At 34.3% G+C, this 18493-nt stretch overlaps 2 protein-coding genes and 1 long non-coding RNA gene across 4 annotated transcripts; 2 read left to right on the top strand and 1 right to left on the bottom strand.

Moving 5' to 3' along the window:
• The first annotated feature begins 236 nt into the window (after positions 1–236).
• LOC145789266 (uncharacterized) lies at positions 237–12616 on the top strand. Of its 2 annotated transcripts, none has more exons than XM_082867340.1 (8): positions 237–441; positions 7433–7631; positions 10725–10975; positions 11086–11289; positions 11369–11458; positions 11690–11794; positions 11877–12439; positions 12519–12616. In XM_082867340.1, exons 2-7 carry the CDS (start codon positions 7442–7444, stop codon positions 12285–12287), a joined length of 1251 nt encoding a protein of 416 aa, XP_082723466.1. In that variant the 5' UTR covers positions 237–441; positions 7433–7441; the 3' UTR covers positions 12288–12439; positions 12519–12616. The 2 variants fall into 2 exon arrangements, with proteins under 2 accessions (XP_082723466.1, XP_082723467.1); XM_082867341.1 differs by having other exon boundaries at positions 338–441; positions 7422–7631.
• LOC145824380 (uncharacterized) lies at positions 2661–7376 on the top strand. Its single transcript, XM_082924024.1, has 4 exons — positions 2661–5834; positions 5918–6205; positions 6294–6393; positions 6503–7376. Exons 1-4 carry the CDS (start codon positions 3556–3558, stop codon positions 7229–7231), a joined length of 3396 nt encoding a protein of 1131 aa, XP_082780150.1. The 5' UTR covers positions 2661–3555; the 3' UTR covers positions 7232–7376.
• LOC145823537 (uncharacterized) lies at positions 7751–9217 on the bottom strand. The gene is made up of 3 exons (XR_014365821.1): positions 9124–9217; positions 7980–8229; positions 7751–7768 (listed from the first exon to the last, which is right to left on the bottom strand). It is a non-coding gene; the product is annotated as an uncharacterized LOC145823537 (long non-coding RNA).
• Positions 12617–18493: the final 5877 nt, after the last annotated feature.

Here is an 18493-nt window from a genome sequence, read left to right as displayed (position 1 = left end):
TGCGATGGACACTCCATATTTGGAGACATCTGACCCACGAACACTACAGGAAATATGGGGTTAGGCGGCGTTTTTTTAGCGGCGTTTTTTAAAACGCCATTGTTTCTAATATTTAACGGCGTTTTAGAAACGTCTTGTTTTTCTGTAATTGAAACGGCGCCGTTTCAAGAATCAAAGACGTTTTTTAAACGCCTTGGAATGTTTTTTTGTTCGGCCCCCTCCTTCTCTCCTGTTTCACCTTTATTTTGAATATGATAAGCAGTATAAGCGAAAATCTCAATCTCACTCTCGCGCTCTCACTCTCACTCTCACTTTCGCGGTCTCTCTCTCTCCGTCGCTCTCGCCCTCTCTGCACTGTTCGAAGTTCTCGCTCAAAATCGATTCAGATCGGTGATTCATCCGAGCCATTTCGAAGTTCTCTCTCAAAATCGATTCAGATCGGTGAGCTACTCTCTCTCTCTCCCCCTTTCTCTCTCTCGCTCTCTGTGCTGTCTAAACCCTAGGTACTTCTCAAATACTCTGGAAGTTTTTAGGAAGGTTAAGTTGTCCCTTTGAGGCATATGTAATTCCTGGCTTAGAAACTGTTCTGATTTCTTCCTTTGGCAACTTTAATCAATGAATCTTGCCATTTTGTCAATGATAGTTTCATTTTGTTTCCTTTGCATATCAGTAAGCTTAATCAAATTATTATAATTTTTTTTCCCTGGAGCTGAGCTATGAAATTATTTTTCTTGCACCGCAAAATCCAGGGCCATTACCAGCCTCATGTACTATTTAATTCCCATGGTTGACTGCTGGGAAGTGATTGGCCATGAAGGGCCTTGGTTAATTTGGTAAATGTAAAAATTTGCTGTTAATTTTTGGGGAAGTATCACCTTAGTGTATACTCAGAAAAATATTTTCAGATCAGTGGTATTCATTGTAAACATTAATATGCAGAATTATAAACTTTTTCATGATTTTGTCATTTATTTTTGAAACCACCACTGACAAGTAATTCCCCCTTAATTTTTTATTTCTGCATTGTCCAAGAAGACTAGATTGAAAAAGAAATTACAGATTTTTATTTGTTTTGCTATGTATCCTTCGTTATCAATCTAGCTTGTACTTACTAATACAGAATGGATTTATAGTTCGCGACGGACTGCATGTTTTGAAGCAATTTGCCAATTTATTTTCATTTTCCTACCTTGCTTAGTCTATTTGAGCTTATTCTTGGTTTTTGTTAGACTTTGTATGCCACCAAAAAACATAAAAATATGCAAGGTAAGAAAAAAAGTGACTGGCATACTGACATGGTAGTTTGAGCATCTCATGCCTGATGACATGGGCCACTTTTTGGAAGCAATGAAGTTGGATGTGAAGTTTTCATTTTCTGTCCACATGTAGGCTTCAAGAAACAGTTGCCCAGAAAGCAGTGCAGAAGGATGCCCATAGTATAGAGATCTTGTTTAAAAGTTTGATAAATTAGTTGCAAACAATTTTTATTTTATTATTTATTTATTTTTGAGGGGCACATTAGAGGCTGTGGCCTTGGGGATGAGAGTTTTACCTGTGACAAATTTGAACCCTCGTCTTCGTAGTGAGGTGCAAGGGATTTAGCCAATTAGGTTAGCTTCGATTGGTTATTTGCGAGCAAATTTAGTCACACAAATCATGAATATTTGTCATCTTGCACACAACTTTATGTCTGTTTGGCGCATTTTTTTCAAGCTAAAAACTAATAATAAAAAAATGTAAGGTAAAAACATCCTTTTCTTTGCTTCTCAATAATCATCATTTTTTTCAGCTTTTATGAACCATTATTGTCTGATAACTTGTAAGCAAAACCCATACTAAATACTTTGACATAAATTTTTAAAAAAGAAGTTATAAGAGTTCATAAGTTGCACCAAAAAGGGCCTTTCTCCATTACAATTGTATAAGAAGAATCAAGAACAGATCATCAGATATGTTGAAGAAATCTGCCTAAACATAATCTCACAACCTCCTGTGTGATCATGCCAAAAAACAGAAAAAAATGGCGTGCATGATATCAATTCCAATAATTTTTACTTGATCAAATTTGGATACCATCTGATTTGTACATTTCATATCTTATACTAACGTATTAATGAAATATCGAATAGTAATCAAAATTAGAAGCTCAAATTTAGTAATCGTAGCATTATTGATCCGGGGCCGATGGTAGGTAGAATCTTGTTAATTTGTTAGGATGGTTCAAAGTGTTTTCAACTTGTCAATATTATTAGGTTTCTAAGGATCATAGAATAGAATGGTTCACAGGCATTCCATGTTGGACATAACACATGACCATATAGGTTTCTAAGGATCATAGAATAGAATGAACAGTAAAACATATCCTTATCAGAAAAAATAAAAAAGAAAAATTAATCTTGGATAACACATGACCATATAGGAATAGACATTTTACTAATTAACCCTTTAATTAATTTCTAATTTTATAATGTCATGATAGATTAATTTGAGAGAGTGTAGGATACAATTAACTTGTATGTAATTTTGTCTTGATTTGTAGTATTATATGGTGAAGTTTGGTCTTCAATTCAAACAAGTTTTCTTCATAGTTATTAACGTGGATGACTATGATTGTGATTGTGATTGTGATTCCTCAACTAATATGATTGTGATTGTATTAACATGGATGACTATGATTGTGATTGTGATTGTGATTCCTCAACTAATATGATTGTGATTGTAATTGTGATTGTGAATGTGATTCCTCATTTGGTGGTTGCTCTTTGATGTTTCTGAATCATCATCATCATCATCATCATTAGAAGTATTCGATCTTTGGTACACTTATTGGTTTGGGTAGTGGGTTTGAACTTCCCACATCCATGAGTTCCTGCCAAAATTATTCCATTATTGATTGATTTGAGAGAGCAATATATTTCTTGAATCTATCATAATCTATCAAGAGCATTGTAGAAACTTTTGGTTTCTTCATTAATATGCTTTATACTAGATATGCTTCTAGTATGTTTGATAGTACTAATTTAGATTGCACCACCGGGATGCAATCATTAATGGTGCATGCATGCATAAATAGCCTTAGACCCGTCCAAGAATCTTCATTAGAGATACCTAGTCATCTTTAATGAAGCTCTTCTTGGATTGTCCAGTTGGACAGTTCAGGAGCACAAGTCTGTATTGTAATTAGTAGTTCTACTGCTTATAGTCCATCTCGTAGAGATTTCGTGTAGCAACTCCTTGTGTTCTCCGAGTGCATACTAGACAAGGTATAACAGTACACCTAGTCTATGTCGTGTATTTGGAGAACCATGGGGAGATGCTGCCGAAATTTCGTTAGAGATGAGCAGAGCGGTATGAGCTGCTTTTTACAATATAGACTGTGCATTCCTGAATGGGAAAGTAGGATGAACCAACATATTAGAGACCAGTTAGAGGTGAATGATGTCATATTGCATGCATTATAAGGTACTTAATTGAGGTTAAGATTAATTAAAACGGAACGGTAATTTTGAACTTTGTTGATTTGGCAGTGGCATTTGTAGTGTAAGAGAGAATCAGATGGATAAAAGTTGGATAAATCAACATAGGTTGCACCCGGAATACATACAAGGGGTTAAGGAATTTATTAAATTTGCATGCGAAAATAAGCCGTTGTTGAATGAAGTCACATGCCCATGTAAACGGTGTCGTAATGTCAAATTGGTGGAGAAAGGCCTGTTAGGGGAACATTTAATGATCAACGGGTTTCTTCCAAGTTACACCAGTTGGATTTTTCATGGGGAGAATTTGTCATCACCTGTGCCACACAATGTGAATGTCGGGCAAACTGATTCGAATGATGGTGATGAAACTTATGAAATGCTATACGAAGGATTTGGACTTCCTCCACCAAGCTTTATTCACGAGGCAGCAAGTTCTGGTATTAAACAAGGTCCAGATGAGAAAACCGAAAAATTCTTCAATTTATTGAAAGAGGCCGAAAGAGAGTTGTATCCTGAGTGTCAGAAGTTTTCAACGCTCTCATTTATTGTTCGGTTATTGCACATCAAGTGCCTTAGTGGATGGAGTGACAAGTCTTTCACGATGTTGCTTGAGCTTTTGAAGGATTCGTTTCCAAAGGGTGAAACTTTGCCAAAGTCATTTTATGCAACTAGGAAACTTCTTAGGGACTTGGGCCTCGATTATCATAAGGTACATGCATGCCCAAGGGATTGTTCATTATATTGGAAGGAAACAGCTGGTATGGATGATTGCATAGTTTGTCATATGCCTAGATACAAACAGTTTGAGGGGGAGGAGAATGATGTTAAGAAGAAGCAACAAAAAATTCCACATAAGATTGTTAGATACTTTCCATTGATTCCAAGGCTTCAAAGATTGTTTATGTCATCCAAAACATCTTCTTTAATGAGATGGCATGCAGAGGGCCGAATTGATGACGGCAAAATGAGACATCCCGCTGACTCTCCAGTGTGGAAAAATTTTGATAATTTGTATCCCAAGTTTGCGAGTGAGCCGCGCAATGTCAGACTGGGTTTAGCAGCGGATGGATTCAATCCATTCAAGGCAATGAATGTCTCTCATAGCAGTTGGCCAGTTATTATAATGCCATACAATTTGCCACCATGGTTGTGCATGAAGCAGCCTCATATGATGATGACATTGCTCATTGATGGTCCTTCTTCACCTGGAAATAATATTGACGTCTACTTACGCCTTGTAGTGGATGAATTGAAAGAACTGTGGGAAAACGGTGTTGACACGTATGATGCGGAAACTAATCAGATGTTCCGAATGCATGCTGTGTTATTGTGGACTATAAATGATTTTCCTGCCTATGCAATTTTGTCTGGATGGAGCACAAAAGGTGCTTTAGCTTGTCCTTGTTGTAACACACATACTCGTTCTCGATATTTGAAGAACGGAAGGAAATTATGTTACATGGGGCATCGTCGCTGGTTGAATGAGGGTCACAAATTTCGGAAAGCTAGTGCGTCTTTTGATGGCACTCATGAATTCGAACCATGTCCAACTCGGTTATCAGGGGCTAATGTGCTACAACAACTAGGCCCTAAGTTCAAATTGAATTCTAAGCGTCAACAATCTAGCAAACGGAATAGAAAGGGGAAAGAAAAAGAGAAAAATGAGGACTCGGGTCATAATTGGAAGAAGAAGAGTATTTTCTTTGAGCTATCATATTGGGAGCATAATTTGATTCGCCACAATCTTGATGTGATGCACATTGAAAAGAACGTGTGTGATAATGTATTGTGGACGATATTAAATGTTGATGGGAAAGGGAAGGACAATTTAAATACTCGTCGAGATTTGCAAGATATGGGAATTCGGAAGGCACTACATCCTCAGAAAAGGGTTGGAAACAAGTATTATTTGCCTCCTGCATGTTTTGCCATGAACAATAGAGAGAAAAGTCTATTCTGCACACTTCTAAAGAATATCAAAGTTCCAGATGGTTACGCATCCAATATTTCTCGTCGGGTTAACCTCAAACAGCGTAGCATATCTGGACTGAAAAGTCATGATAACCATATACTCATGCAACAAATACTTCCAATAGCAGTGAGAAATTTGTTACCGAAGAAAGTGGTTGAACCATTAATTGAGTTAAGCAATTTCTTCAGGCAGTTGTGTTTCAAAACCCTAGAGGTGGATGGTCTAAATCGTCTTCAGTCCCAAATCGCTCTTACACTTTGCCATCTTGAGAGAATTTTTCCTCCATCATTTTTCGATATAATGGAGCACTTACCCATTCACCTAGCAGAGGAAGCGAAGATTGCCGGTCCAGTGCAATATCGATGGATGTACTTTATAGAAAGGTGTGTAATTCTACTCCAATATCCATTTTGTATATATTTATTGTTTATACTTGGAAGTCATGTATGTATCTTTTTGTTTATAGGTACCTTATGACGCTTAAATCATACATGCGTAATCGAAGTCATCCTGAAGGTTCAATTGCACAGGGATACTTGGTCGAAGAATGTATGACATTTTGCTCAAGGTACTTGCATGATGTTGAGTCGAAATTGCATCGACCGTTAAGGAATTGCGATGTTAATGACAATCCTGAGATATTAATGGGGCGGGCTTTAGGAAAAGGAAAAGGTTTTGTTCTTGATAACACAACATGGGTACAGGCTCATCGGTATATGTTATTTAACATTGCTGCGGTTGTCCCATATCGAGAGTAAGATAGATGCAACCTTTGTCTCATTGTGAATGTATTTATACCAACTATAATTATCGTGCATTTTACAAGTAGTTTAATTGTGTAGGGAACATCGTGAATTTATTAAGCGATCACATCGTCGTCTCAGAGATTATGATGTGGATCGTCGTCACAATGATGAGTTTCCCAAATGGTTCAATTCTCATGTAAGTGCATGTTAAGCACAAGTCTTCTATATTTTTTCAATCCATGTGCTTCTATATTTTTGAAGTTGTTAATTGATGTTTAATATTGGTAACTTTCTTTGAAAAATAGGTTGCTGAGCTATTAGCTACTGAAAATGTAGCGTTGTCAGAAGAGATTAAAATTTTGGCTTTGGGACCCAGCCGAAAGGCCACCAGATTTAATGGGTATATAATTAATGGTACTAGGTATCATACTAAGAGTTGTGAGTTGAGAAGAAAAACTCAGAATAGTGGGGTTATGGTGAAGGCAAAGACTTCTAGTTATGCAAGTGCCAAAGACATTAATCCAGTGGAAGGTGATGTAGCGTACTATGGATATGTGACAGATATTATTGAATTGTATTACTCACACGACCATAGATACATGTTATTCATGTGCAACTGGATTGATAACAATAAGGGACTCAAGCAGGATGATTTTGGTTTTACACTTGTTAATTTTAATCACTTGTTATATGCGAAGAAACAAGACAGTGATGAGCCATTCATCCTAGCATCTCAAGCACAACAAGTCTTTTATGTTAATGATTCTGTTGATGAAGATTGGAATGTTGTACTCAAGATGAAACCTAGAGACTTGTATGAGGTGTGTGGAGAACAACCAACTATTGATGAAGGACTACATCACAACGAAGTGGAAGGATTTGGTGATCAAGAGTTAGATGTAGCTTCCTTCACTTGTGAGGAGGATATGGATTGGGTTAGGCAGGGTATTGATGGAACAACTGTTGATGAAACTATTGGACCTCTTGAAGCATCGACAGAGGCACAATTTGAAGATGACGAAGAACTGATATGATATTGTAATTGGCAGCATATTCACTTTTACATTTGTGTTTTCTGTATGGATATTCATATTAATAAAATCTTTGCTTTTGTACCTTTGTACCTTTCTTTAAATGGCCATTTTTACCTTTCATGTACTCTTATGTTGTTTTGAATGCAGTAGATATTTATAGATTATCATGTCCTTACTCTTATGTTTGTAGTTTTTTTATAGATATTATCTATGAGTTCTAGCTTCGACCATTCTTCTAGTGAAAGTGAGCAATCAAGCTCTAGTAGTTCTAGTTCAGATGAGACTCAGAACACACTCAAGATGAAAGTCATACCCGATCCACCGGCATCATGGCATCCACCAGGCAGTCTTCCTACCACATCACGTAGCGGTAGTACATCACATGGCTCTGTTTCAGCTGGTATGTATCAACTTTGCTTGATATTTTCTTATGGTGTTTTTGAGTTAGATTTGTAGTCCTATCTATCATACATCATGCATGGTTATCATACATCAACACGGCATTTTTTTCCATAGAAGTGTCGGAGTTGTTGAATCCTGCAAATTCCAAAAATGAAAATTTTTACTCCATCATAAACAATTGAAAACTTTATGTAATATTTTCAACCATGCATGAACCGCTCTTTATATTTTCTCGATATAGTTTTAATTCCTAAATTTATCAAACCAATCGAACAGTATATAATCATCATAAATAATAGTTCACATAATATATAGAGAGGAAGCAATTTTATATTTTTTAGCATACCATATTTGTGTGGATTGGTGATAACATTATTGACAACATCATAGGCATCTCCAAATCTATAGCTTGCATTAGGAAGTTTGCTTGACAATTGATTCATAAGATTGCTAGTGGCTTGATTGAAGCTCAGAGCCAATTTGTTAGTCTTGTCTTGGCAAGCCCCTGTTGTACTTAGCACCCTTTGAAGAGGAATGCACCCCATTGGTCCTAGCCCAAACACTATCAGCTGCCTTGCCCCTAAACTATGCAATAGCTGAAAAAACAAAAAACAAAAAACAAAAAAATAATCTCTTAGTTTCTATATATATAATTAATAGAGAAAGAAAAATAAATAAATAAATAAAAATAGCAAACAGTCTCAATAACAATAATACTGCAAATACAGAAAAGTGCATTGGTGCCCCATGTAAGGTGAGTTAAGGGCAGCTTGGGTCTGGGCTAAAATTATAAGAATCTCTCATGCCAAATCTGACATTGGGCCTACAAATCAAATTCCAAGCCCGACTCTAAAATGATGTTAAAATTTCAAGCATGGTCAACAAACCCATAGATTATATTAAAAATAAATATTAATAAATTTGTAGTTTAGCTTACACAAACGTTTAGTATTATCTATTGCATCCTTAGTTCAAGTTCAGTAAGTGTATTTTCCTTTTTAAAATTTACTTTATTGAAACAAAAAAAAAAAAACTAAATAAATAAATGTAAAAACTAACATATTATACAAATTAATAAATGTTACAAACTTTTCATGCAGTAATAAAATTTTAAAAATTCAAACGAGACCCACTTCAATAATATAATAGGTGTCCTATTTGTAAATAAAATAAATTTGTAAAATTTATTAATGTATATAACAATACTCATATATTATGTCTATAATATAAAATATAAGCAGGTTGGACTAGACTTCAATGATTGTTTCCAAGTATAAACAAACCTAAAAATTTAGTCCATCACAATACTGTAAATCTGGAATTTTTAAAAACATGTTGAAATGGACAGGAAACCGAACCGTCCTAAAGTGAATGTTGTGTTTGTGAACATTTCTAAATTAAAAAATAAAAATAAAAATAAAAATTATTGTTGGTATTGATATTGAATAATAAAAAGGAACAAACTAAAACAAATTTGGTTTTGAGATTACTCTAAGTTGAGCTCCGAGAGTGTCCATTAAGTAGGTCATGAAGGTCTGGTCATTGTAGGTCCATGAATCACTGTAAACTGGCATCAAGTAATTGAATTCATGGCTGCTGGTACATCAACACGGCATTTTTTTCAATTGTATGAGTATGCTTGTGATGTAGTGTTTGTTTAGAATCTTGATACTAGTACAGTGGTAGAGGTTTAACATGTTCTATAGGGCAGAGGCTATTTGTTCTTTGTACAGATTATCTATTTGTTCACTTGTACAGATTATCTATTTGTTCTTTGTATTGAGCTGATAAGGGATTCACTTGTACAGATTATCTATTTGTTCTTTGTATTGAGCTGTAACCTTGTCCCTCCGAATTTTCATGGTTGGAGTCATTAAACCATTATCAATCTGCATGCGAAAAAGATTTGTTGAAGATAACTAGATAGAATGGATATGGGAATGGCTATACAAGTGTGAACATTTACCGTAAAAAGGCTCATCAACAAGAAGGATTGGCCCAATTTGAAACGAGCACCGAGAAGTCCTGCATGAAGGAAAATCTAGTTGTAGAAAACAATAAAACTAAAAAAAAAGAGACTGGTCATTACTATCCTCCTCCGCCTCCCGCGTTTAATTTAAGAGATCCAAGAACTTGGATACCTAATAACCCTTTTCTCGCTCCTCCTCCGCCTCTTGAATTTAATTTAAGAGATCCAAGAACTTGGATACCATATATTCCTCCAACCCCCCCTAGTATCCCTCAGAACCAGCAGCCATGATAATTGCTTCTACTATAACGTAAAAGCTATTCTACCAGAAAATTTATACAAAATAGTTAAAAAGAATGGTATGCCAATGACATTTTTGAAATAAATGTCACTTTGTTGGATCTTGTGATTTAAAATAATAAGATCCAAATGTGATGCATCATTCTATATAAACTTTTCGTATAAATTTTCTATTTGTATATCATTAGTTTTACTATAATTATTGTGAAATATATATATTTCAATTCTTCATTTATGTTGCAATAAGTCTGTGAAATATACTACTCATAATTACAGAACTATGTACAAAACTGCCTTGTAAGCTTGTCATCCCTCACCCCCAGCCAAATAGAACACACTATGCAATCATTCTGTGCTTTAGTTGGCATAGACAACAATCCTCACATTCCACATATTACAAAAAACATATAAACATTAACCTGTTAAGAACATCCCGAGGCCGAGATGAGTCTACATATTAACAAAACCTCCTACATCTGCACACACCTCTTTGTTGCCCTTTCAGTTAGTTGAGGAAAAAAAATGTGCATCAGTCCATGACTATTCTAAAAGCGTTAATCCTATATAGGGAATATATACTATAAGCCACTTTAAATATCGAGGCTGAAGAACTAAGCAGTATGCACTTCAACGCTCAGTTTTGCAACTTGGGATCCTCTTGCTCTCTAGCAGCTTGGCCTTGTCGAGTAAATCTTGGATGGTATTCGAAGCATTCTACAGAAAACAAGTATTGTTCATACAAGAAACAACAAGAACAATAGCAAAAGTAATTGACTGCATCATAAAGAAACTGATATGAAGCTTATTACTATTGTTTTGTAGGTCCTAGCTCAAGTCAAGCCACACAAAAGCAGACAAGGGGTCCCACATATGTGCATGGTCAATGGGGTACTAGTGAAGATGGCATTTTAAAAGTTGTTCCAAACGAGTTGAATCAAGTAGTTGAAGGACACACATCCCTTGCTTCACATTTGGGCGTTTTGGCACGAGATGGGAGTCTTGCACCACTCACTTTTACGACTTGGCATTATGTTCCAAAACAAAACAAAGATAACATATGGAGGGAGATAAAGGTATATATGGATATTTAATATAAAATAAGTTACAATTGTATTCCATATGAAATGCATATTACAAGTGTAGTTGACATTGCATATTACAAGTGTCTATAATTGTAATGCAGGCTCATACGGATGCAGATGAATCCATGAAGAGAACAATAATGGCTTCATTTGGAAAGAAATGGAGAGATTGGAAAAGTCGAGTAAAAACAATGGGATACAAACCCTTCAAGAATGATGCAGAAAGGTTGGCTCATCGACCAGATAGAGTACATGAGGATCAGTGGCGGGCTTTGGTCTACTATTGGGGCACTCAGAGTGCATCGGTAAAATTTTATTTATGTGAAACAATGTTTATATATGATAATTTTTTATAACATCTTAAATAAATTTCATATTGGACAGAAATCAAGCAAGAAGAATAGAAAAATCCGGAAGAAGAAGACATTACATCATAGGACAGGCCGAAAGCCTTTCTCAGTAGTTCGACTGGAGGTATAATTATTCTCTCCATTCATCCTTTTCATTCTTTGTCAACTATAGCTGTCTATATGTGCTAAAAAGGTGTCAACAATTTGCACCATAATGAATTTATACCAGTTCTACAAAAACAGATGTTATTTGCTTAGTTGTTTATTTTATTTACTTAACTTGTTCACATATTTAATTGCTTAATTATTTAATTTTCTTATTCATCTTAAGATTTTGGTTGTCTTTCATTTATAGGAGACCAAAAAGAACAATGGGGTTCCTGCTAGTAGGTCACAGGTGTGGATGGCCGCATACATGAAAGATGGGACGTCAAATAGTGATTCAGTTAATGAGGTTATGGTATGTAATACTACTTTATCTTTGGACTTTTAATATGATTTATATTTATATTGGAGGCTAATTATTGAATTCAAACTTGCAGACTCAAATGAATGAGTTAGCAGAGCACATGGAGGGATCTTCTACTGACCCTGCAGCATTACAGGAGCAAATCTTCACACAAATTATGGGCCCAGAGCGACCTGGTCGTGTTCGGACGTTTGGATTGGGACCATCACCCACTGATGTTTTTGGAGGTGGATATAGGCGGTCACAAGAGCAGAATCGTCTCTTCCAAACTCAAGTTCAAGAACAAGTTCAAGAGCAACTTCAACGGTATCAAATGCAGTTTGAGTCAAAGATGAATGAAGTAATGGAGAAACAAATTCAGGCTATACGCACAGATTTTCAGTCACGAATTCAATTTTTGGAATCTCAATTGCAAGCTGCAGGCGTGCCCGTTGATCCAGTTGTTGCACCATCAAACCCATTACATAGGCAGCAGGTATTTTAATTATTTTTACTAGTTATTACTTTAAATTGCCTAGAGCTAATATACAATTTAAGTCTCTTATTGAATGATAGGTTGTAGATTCACTTAGTAGTCATCCCACTGTTCGGCCAATGTCACATCAACAACAATCTCATGCATTTTCATCCCAAGAGGTGAGCAATCATTTAATCAAAGCTTTTTTGACAAATAACATATCTTATTAATTACAATACTTGCTCTTATTAAATATAGGTTCACCTTTCAAAGAAAGAGAAGAAGAATAAGAAGAAGAAGAAGAACTAACAAGGTAAAAGTACTAATATCACTAGTTCGTGGTTTATGTTCATTTGATTTGTAAGGCATTGTTGGTTCTGAAATTAGGGTTTTGGTTGTTACTGTTGTGACTAGTGACTAAATTTGGGTATTTTTGGAGATGGAAAATTAAAGGGGTGACCATTTATGAAGTCATCTTTGCATTTGAAGCTTTGAATTTGGGCTCAGGGCTTTGCTTTCATTGTTGTACTTGAAATCTCTCTTGCTATGTAATGGCTACCAAAATGTGCACTCAGCAACATGTGCACTCTTAGAGATAGTCTCCATAACCACATATAAATGTCATAATCATTTATCACTCACCTTTGATGCTGAAACTTCACCTTCTTGGCTTTTAATATACCACGGTGCAACACTGAAATGAAACGAGCATCTGGCTGAATTCCTTTAAATGACATCTCATTAACAAGGGTTACAGCCCTGTCCACGTTTCCCTGACTACAATAGCCACATAGGAGAGCTGTGTATGTCACAATATCTGGTTCTAGACTTCTATCAATCATTTCATCAAAAAGGACAATAGCATCCTGTAGGTTGTCTGATTTACAATGATTGTCAATCAATACAGTCTAACAAGTAACATCAGGTTTTAGTTTCTTCTCTTTCATTTCATTCCAAAAAGTGGAAATATCCTTCAGTTCTCCATTGTTGCATCCTGCATTTCGACGGATAACATGCTTAAAAAGATCACATGCTTCCTGCATCAGGTTCAATACCCCTCTCCTTCATATCCTTAAAAAGATCACATGCTTCCTGCAAACAGTTTACCCTGCAATAACCATTTATCATCATCGTGTAGGTAATGACATCAGGAGTTAACCCTGTCCATAACATTGTATCAAACACCCGCTGGGCCTTTCTCATATCACCAGAGCTACAAAAAGCAGCTATAAGCTTGTTGTACATTATTTTACAAGGGGGATCATACAAAACCAACACTCTCTCAAATAAGGCAAGTGCCATGTCATTTTCACCTTCCATACAAAGGTTACTGAGAAGTTTTAGGCATGAACTCTTTTTCACAAAAACTCCTTCCTTAGACAGCCGAACAAAAAGTTCAGAAGCCTCTCTTGTATTGCCTGCATCACAGTACCCATTAACCATGGCAGCATAATTATGTGGACACTTATCTTCCAAACTATTGAACAAAGATGACCATAAACATTTTATCAGAAACTCACAAAATTATAGTTTTCAAAGTGTCCAAATTGATTATCTTACAAACTTTGGCCCAATAATGCAAATTATACTATTTATGACCTAATGTAATCTTGAGCTTTAATTGAGTCTCAAATTATACTTCATTGTCTATGAGCAATTCTCATGGCATACATGTGTATTATTGACGATTCCTTTGAAAGTCTTCTTTTTAAGATTGAGCTAATTTTTTATTTCTCTATATGATTTTCACCTGCTACCAAGCATAATTTTAGATTTCTAGCTTGATTTTGTTAGGTTAGTTTTGCAACAGATCTGCCGGTGCTTGTGTGAGTGGGAGGTTGTTGTGATGTGGATTAAGATTACACAAGTAACATTTTGTACTAAAATTCTGACTTAAGCACAAGTCTAATATGTTTCATGGTACATGCATTTTTCTTTAACTTGCAAGAGAAGGAAGGAGTTGAGCCCCTGATTTAATGGTTGAGAAACCGACAGAATCGCAGTTGGCATATATCACCCGTTGTGAAACTTCACCAATTATAAGCAGTTTGGCTTTATAATTGGGAAGCATGCTTCATTTCTCCATATTATGTTCATGTGATTGTGTTATTGTTCAAAACTACTTCTTGTATCCAGACTACTGCTAACTTTGTTTACCATTTTTATTATTTCTATAATCAGGATGACTCATATCTAGAAAGTTACATTAGCACTATTGGAGTTGACTTTGTAAGCAAACTCTTTTATTTCCCTTGGCTTGTATCATATTATTTTGACATTAATATAAGGTAGTAATTATTTTTATGTCCACTAATGCAGAAAATCCGCACAGTCGAGCAGGATGGGAAAACCATTAACACTGTCAGTTTTATTTTTTGTTCTGGTCTGTGTGTTTTTTTTGTTGTTGATACGGGAGACACTTTGCCTTCGTGTAACTGATAGTACACATATTTTACACAGTGAATGCACATATGAAACTGAATTAAAGCTTCATTTGTTACTTGAATGGGAGTAATTATTTTATCTGTTAGTTTTATTACAGGTATTTGAATGGGAGTTAATATTTTGTATATTAGTTTTATTACAGGTGTTTTTTTATTACTTGAATGAGAAACTGAATTAAAGCTTCATTTGTTACTTGAATGGGAGTTATTATTTTATCTGTTAGTTTTATTACAGGTATTTGAATGGGAGCTAATATTTTGTATATTAGTTTTATTACAGGTGTTTTTTTATTAATTGAATGAGAAATCAAATTTAATATTTTTTTACAGGTATTCTTTTTAATTTAATCAAATAAAACTAGTACAATCTCAAAAAAAAAAAAAAAAAAAAAAAAAAAAATATAGATATAACGGCGTTTCCAGAAACGCCTCCTAAACCCGCAACAGTAACGGTCATATTATTTAAACAGATACGACGGCGTTTTAAAACGTCGCTAAATATCGTTGGTGACGTCAGCTAGTGCACAGTGGGACATTTGGCGGCGTTTTTTAAAACGCCTCCTATACTAATATCACGACGTTTTTTAAACGTCGCAAAGATACAGCGACGGCCGCAGCTTCGACGTTTGGTACTGAACGCCACAAAATGAATTAGCGGCGTTTTTGATAGATATAGCGGCGTTTTTAAAACGCCACTAAAAGCCCGATTTCCAGCAGTGGAACAAGAGTGTAGGTTGTATTTGATACTTTCTATCAAACAGTTATTATATATTTGTATTTAATAGTATTTTATATGTATAATTTTTTGGTATAATTTTAAAAAAATTACTTTTTTGACACTAGATGTTATATATAGTATCATTTTATCTCATATCATATATTAAAAATATGATTATTTTTTACCAAATCTGTCTTAATTTTAATATTTAATGAGACCAACTGCTAAGATACGCTCCCCCATCTAACTTCATATAACATAGGTGTCTAACATATTTTTAGTGGCCATTAATTATAATTTTAGTAATGTTTTATTATGTCACGTTATTAGTTGAAGAAGTTGTGGGGCAACTTATATGTCAAACAAAAATGAGTTGCAAACTTGGTGATACATTTGGTTATGATTTATAGTAATATTTTGTTATAATATAGTGACTGTTATTTTATTATAAACTTATAGTGATGTTTAGTTACGATCCGCATTAGCATTGGTTATAATCAAATTGTTGGTTAGAGTTATTTAGTTTTCATTTGGCACAAGTTAAAATTGAGTTTTTTGGATAAAATGGTTATAGAAAGACAAAATAAATTTTTTAACTTAATAAGACAAAATGTCACATTTAAATTATAATCATTTCATTTTTTTTCTTATAAAAGTAAAAAAAAACCAAAAAAGTTTATCCCAAAATATGCTTTTTAGTCCCAAGATAAAATATCCAAAAAAACTAACCCACATCCCAAACAAACCCTTATTAAAGATTGAACACTTAAAAGTAATTGTGCATATGATATGCACATTTTCAAAGAATGTGTGAATTGCAAAAATTTGATAAGTAATAGTGCTACATGCAAAATTAAGACAGAAAAATACATAGAAAATGCTTCAAATTTATTTTAAACATAATTTAGATAACATTTAAGATAGATTTCAGTCACACATTATACTATCTACATATATATTTTTTATATTCTAATAATTATCTATAACTTTCATATCATTTCTCTTTTGGTAAAAGAAGAACATGGTAACCAAGCCTTTAGAGAGAGGATAAAGTAGAAAGGAAAAAAAAAAAAAAAAAAAGGTAAAAACAAAGTATGATGAGACAAAAGTGATTACAGGTGATTCTTTCTTCTTTAACATGGTGGTACTGTTAAGCTCTCCTCAACATTGGTGGAGTAGGTGCTGCTGATGATAGGGTGGGTCTTTTTTGTGCCAATCTAATTAGGATAAAGAAATTTTCACTTTAATACTTTTTAGCACCTACTAGATTTTGTGTTTATTGATGTATGACGTAAAGATTTTCTTTAATTCTTATTCAACAAAACTTCTTTTTTGCCAATAAAAAAAATGAAGGGTCTCTCCCTCACATGGGGTTCTTCAATCACATCCACCATGTGGACCAATGAATATGAAACACTAACCCCTGGGGACTTTTATCATTTCACTTTCACTAATTTTCGTTGTTGCAACTCAATCAAGCCATGTGTGTGTGTGTGTGTGGCTGAAGTTAAATGATGCGGCAGCATAAGCTGTTCCTCAACCGCATTTTTACAAAGGCAAAAAATATCATTGAACTTTAGAAATATCTGATCCTTTTCACTTCATGATCACTCTCTTTTTGTGTGTAAAAGTAATTTAAAAAGTATATGTTGGTACATCTTCTTGTGGTTGCTATTCTTCTTCCTCCAATTTTGGTAAGAAATTGGTGTGTGTGGCAATGAAGGGATTGTGGAAATTCATTGATGCTACAATCAATTTTAACATCCAATTATGATGCTATGTAGCAGTGAAAAATCTAGAACATTTAAGGGGGAAAAAAATGATTCAAAATTATGATATATCTATTTTCATTTATGCAGGAATTATCTTTAAATCTCATGTTCCGATAATGAAATTAGGAGTGCATTGGAGGGATATATGTATATCGATAATGCTACGTAACTCAAATTTTGTGGCTCAAAAGTGGCTCAAATGGCCAAAACGACGTCGTTTTGAGTACAGAACAACATAAAAATGACCAAAACGACGTCGTTTTGGCCATTTGAACCACTTTTGAGCCATAAAATTTGAATTACGAGACATTTTCCTATATATATATATCTTCTTCTTTTTTACAATTTTTTATCACCAGATTACATGATAAGACATTATTTGTTTTTATTAATTATGCAATAATTATATCTAAACAAATAAACAAATCATACATATTTACGTAAGAAGTGATCTAAAAAGGTGACAAAAGTATAAAAATAAAAATTGGGATAAAAACCCCTGGTCTTTAAACTCCAAACTATTCAGTGTATTGGTTAAACATGAATTTTTTCATTTTCATTTTCATTTTTGTTTTTTGTTTTTGGGCTTGGATCCCATAGGCCCACTTAGAAGAAAAGAAATCTCAGCCTAGGCAGGGGGGCCCACCCCACCCATGCGGTCCAGACCTAATATTTGTCGTGGCAGTATTGGGATAATGTTATTAGGCAATTCACAACATGCAATTTACCTTCAAATTGCTTATAATGTTTCTGTGAAGAAGAAACTTTGAAGTTGTCTGATTTTGATATTTCATTGTTTTTATTAATTCGGGATTAGAAATCTTGATTATTTTGTTATCAATACAGTTTTCTGCTATTATTTTTATTTTTTTAAAATTTTTTCTCAAAGAATTAGATACAAAACGAAATTAAATCATAGCATCCACCTTGTAATATCTCCAAATAATTAGTGAGAAAGTTTGAATATGATTGCTTCAATGTTTCACTCACTCAACTTTGTGATTTTTTTTCTTCTTCAACAAGTCTAAGAACATAGAATTGATAAGATTTATTCTTGTTTAATCATTTAAATTCTGTGTTAGTTTTTTATTCGTAGGTAAACTTTTTATATATATTTAAACTTTGCAAATTTAGGGAATCTCAAATCGAAAGGTTGAACTTGAAGAAGTTGTCTGTGAGTTCCTCAATTTGAAGGCTCCTTTTGACTGAGACTCAAGACTTGATGAGACCAAAACGTTAAACATAGGGATGATAAAATTATCTGACCTGATTGTATTTGTTCCAATTCAATTTTTATAG

The sequence above is a fragment of the Camellia sinensis genome, chromosome 4 (assembly GCF_055761805.1).
Source record: "Camellia sinensis isolate YWXY chromosome 4, ASM5576180v1, whole genome shotgun sequence".
NCBI classification, from domain to species: domain Eukaryota; kingdom Viridiplantae; phylum Streptophyta; class Magnoliopsida; order Ericales; family Theaceae; genus Camellia; species Camellia sinensis.
The sequence above is the reverse complement of the archived record's forward strand: the minus strand, read 5'-3'. Positions and strand labels throughout refer to the sequence as shown.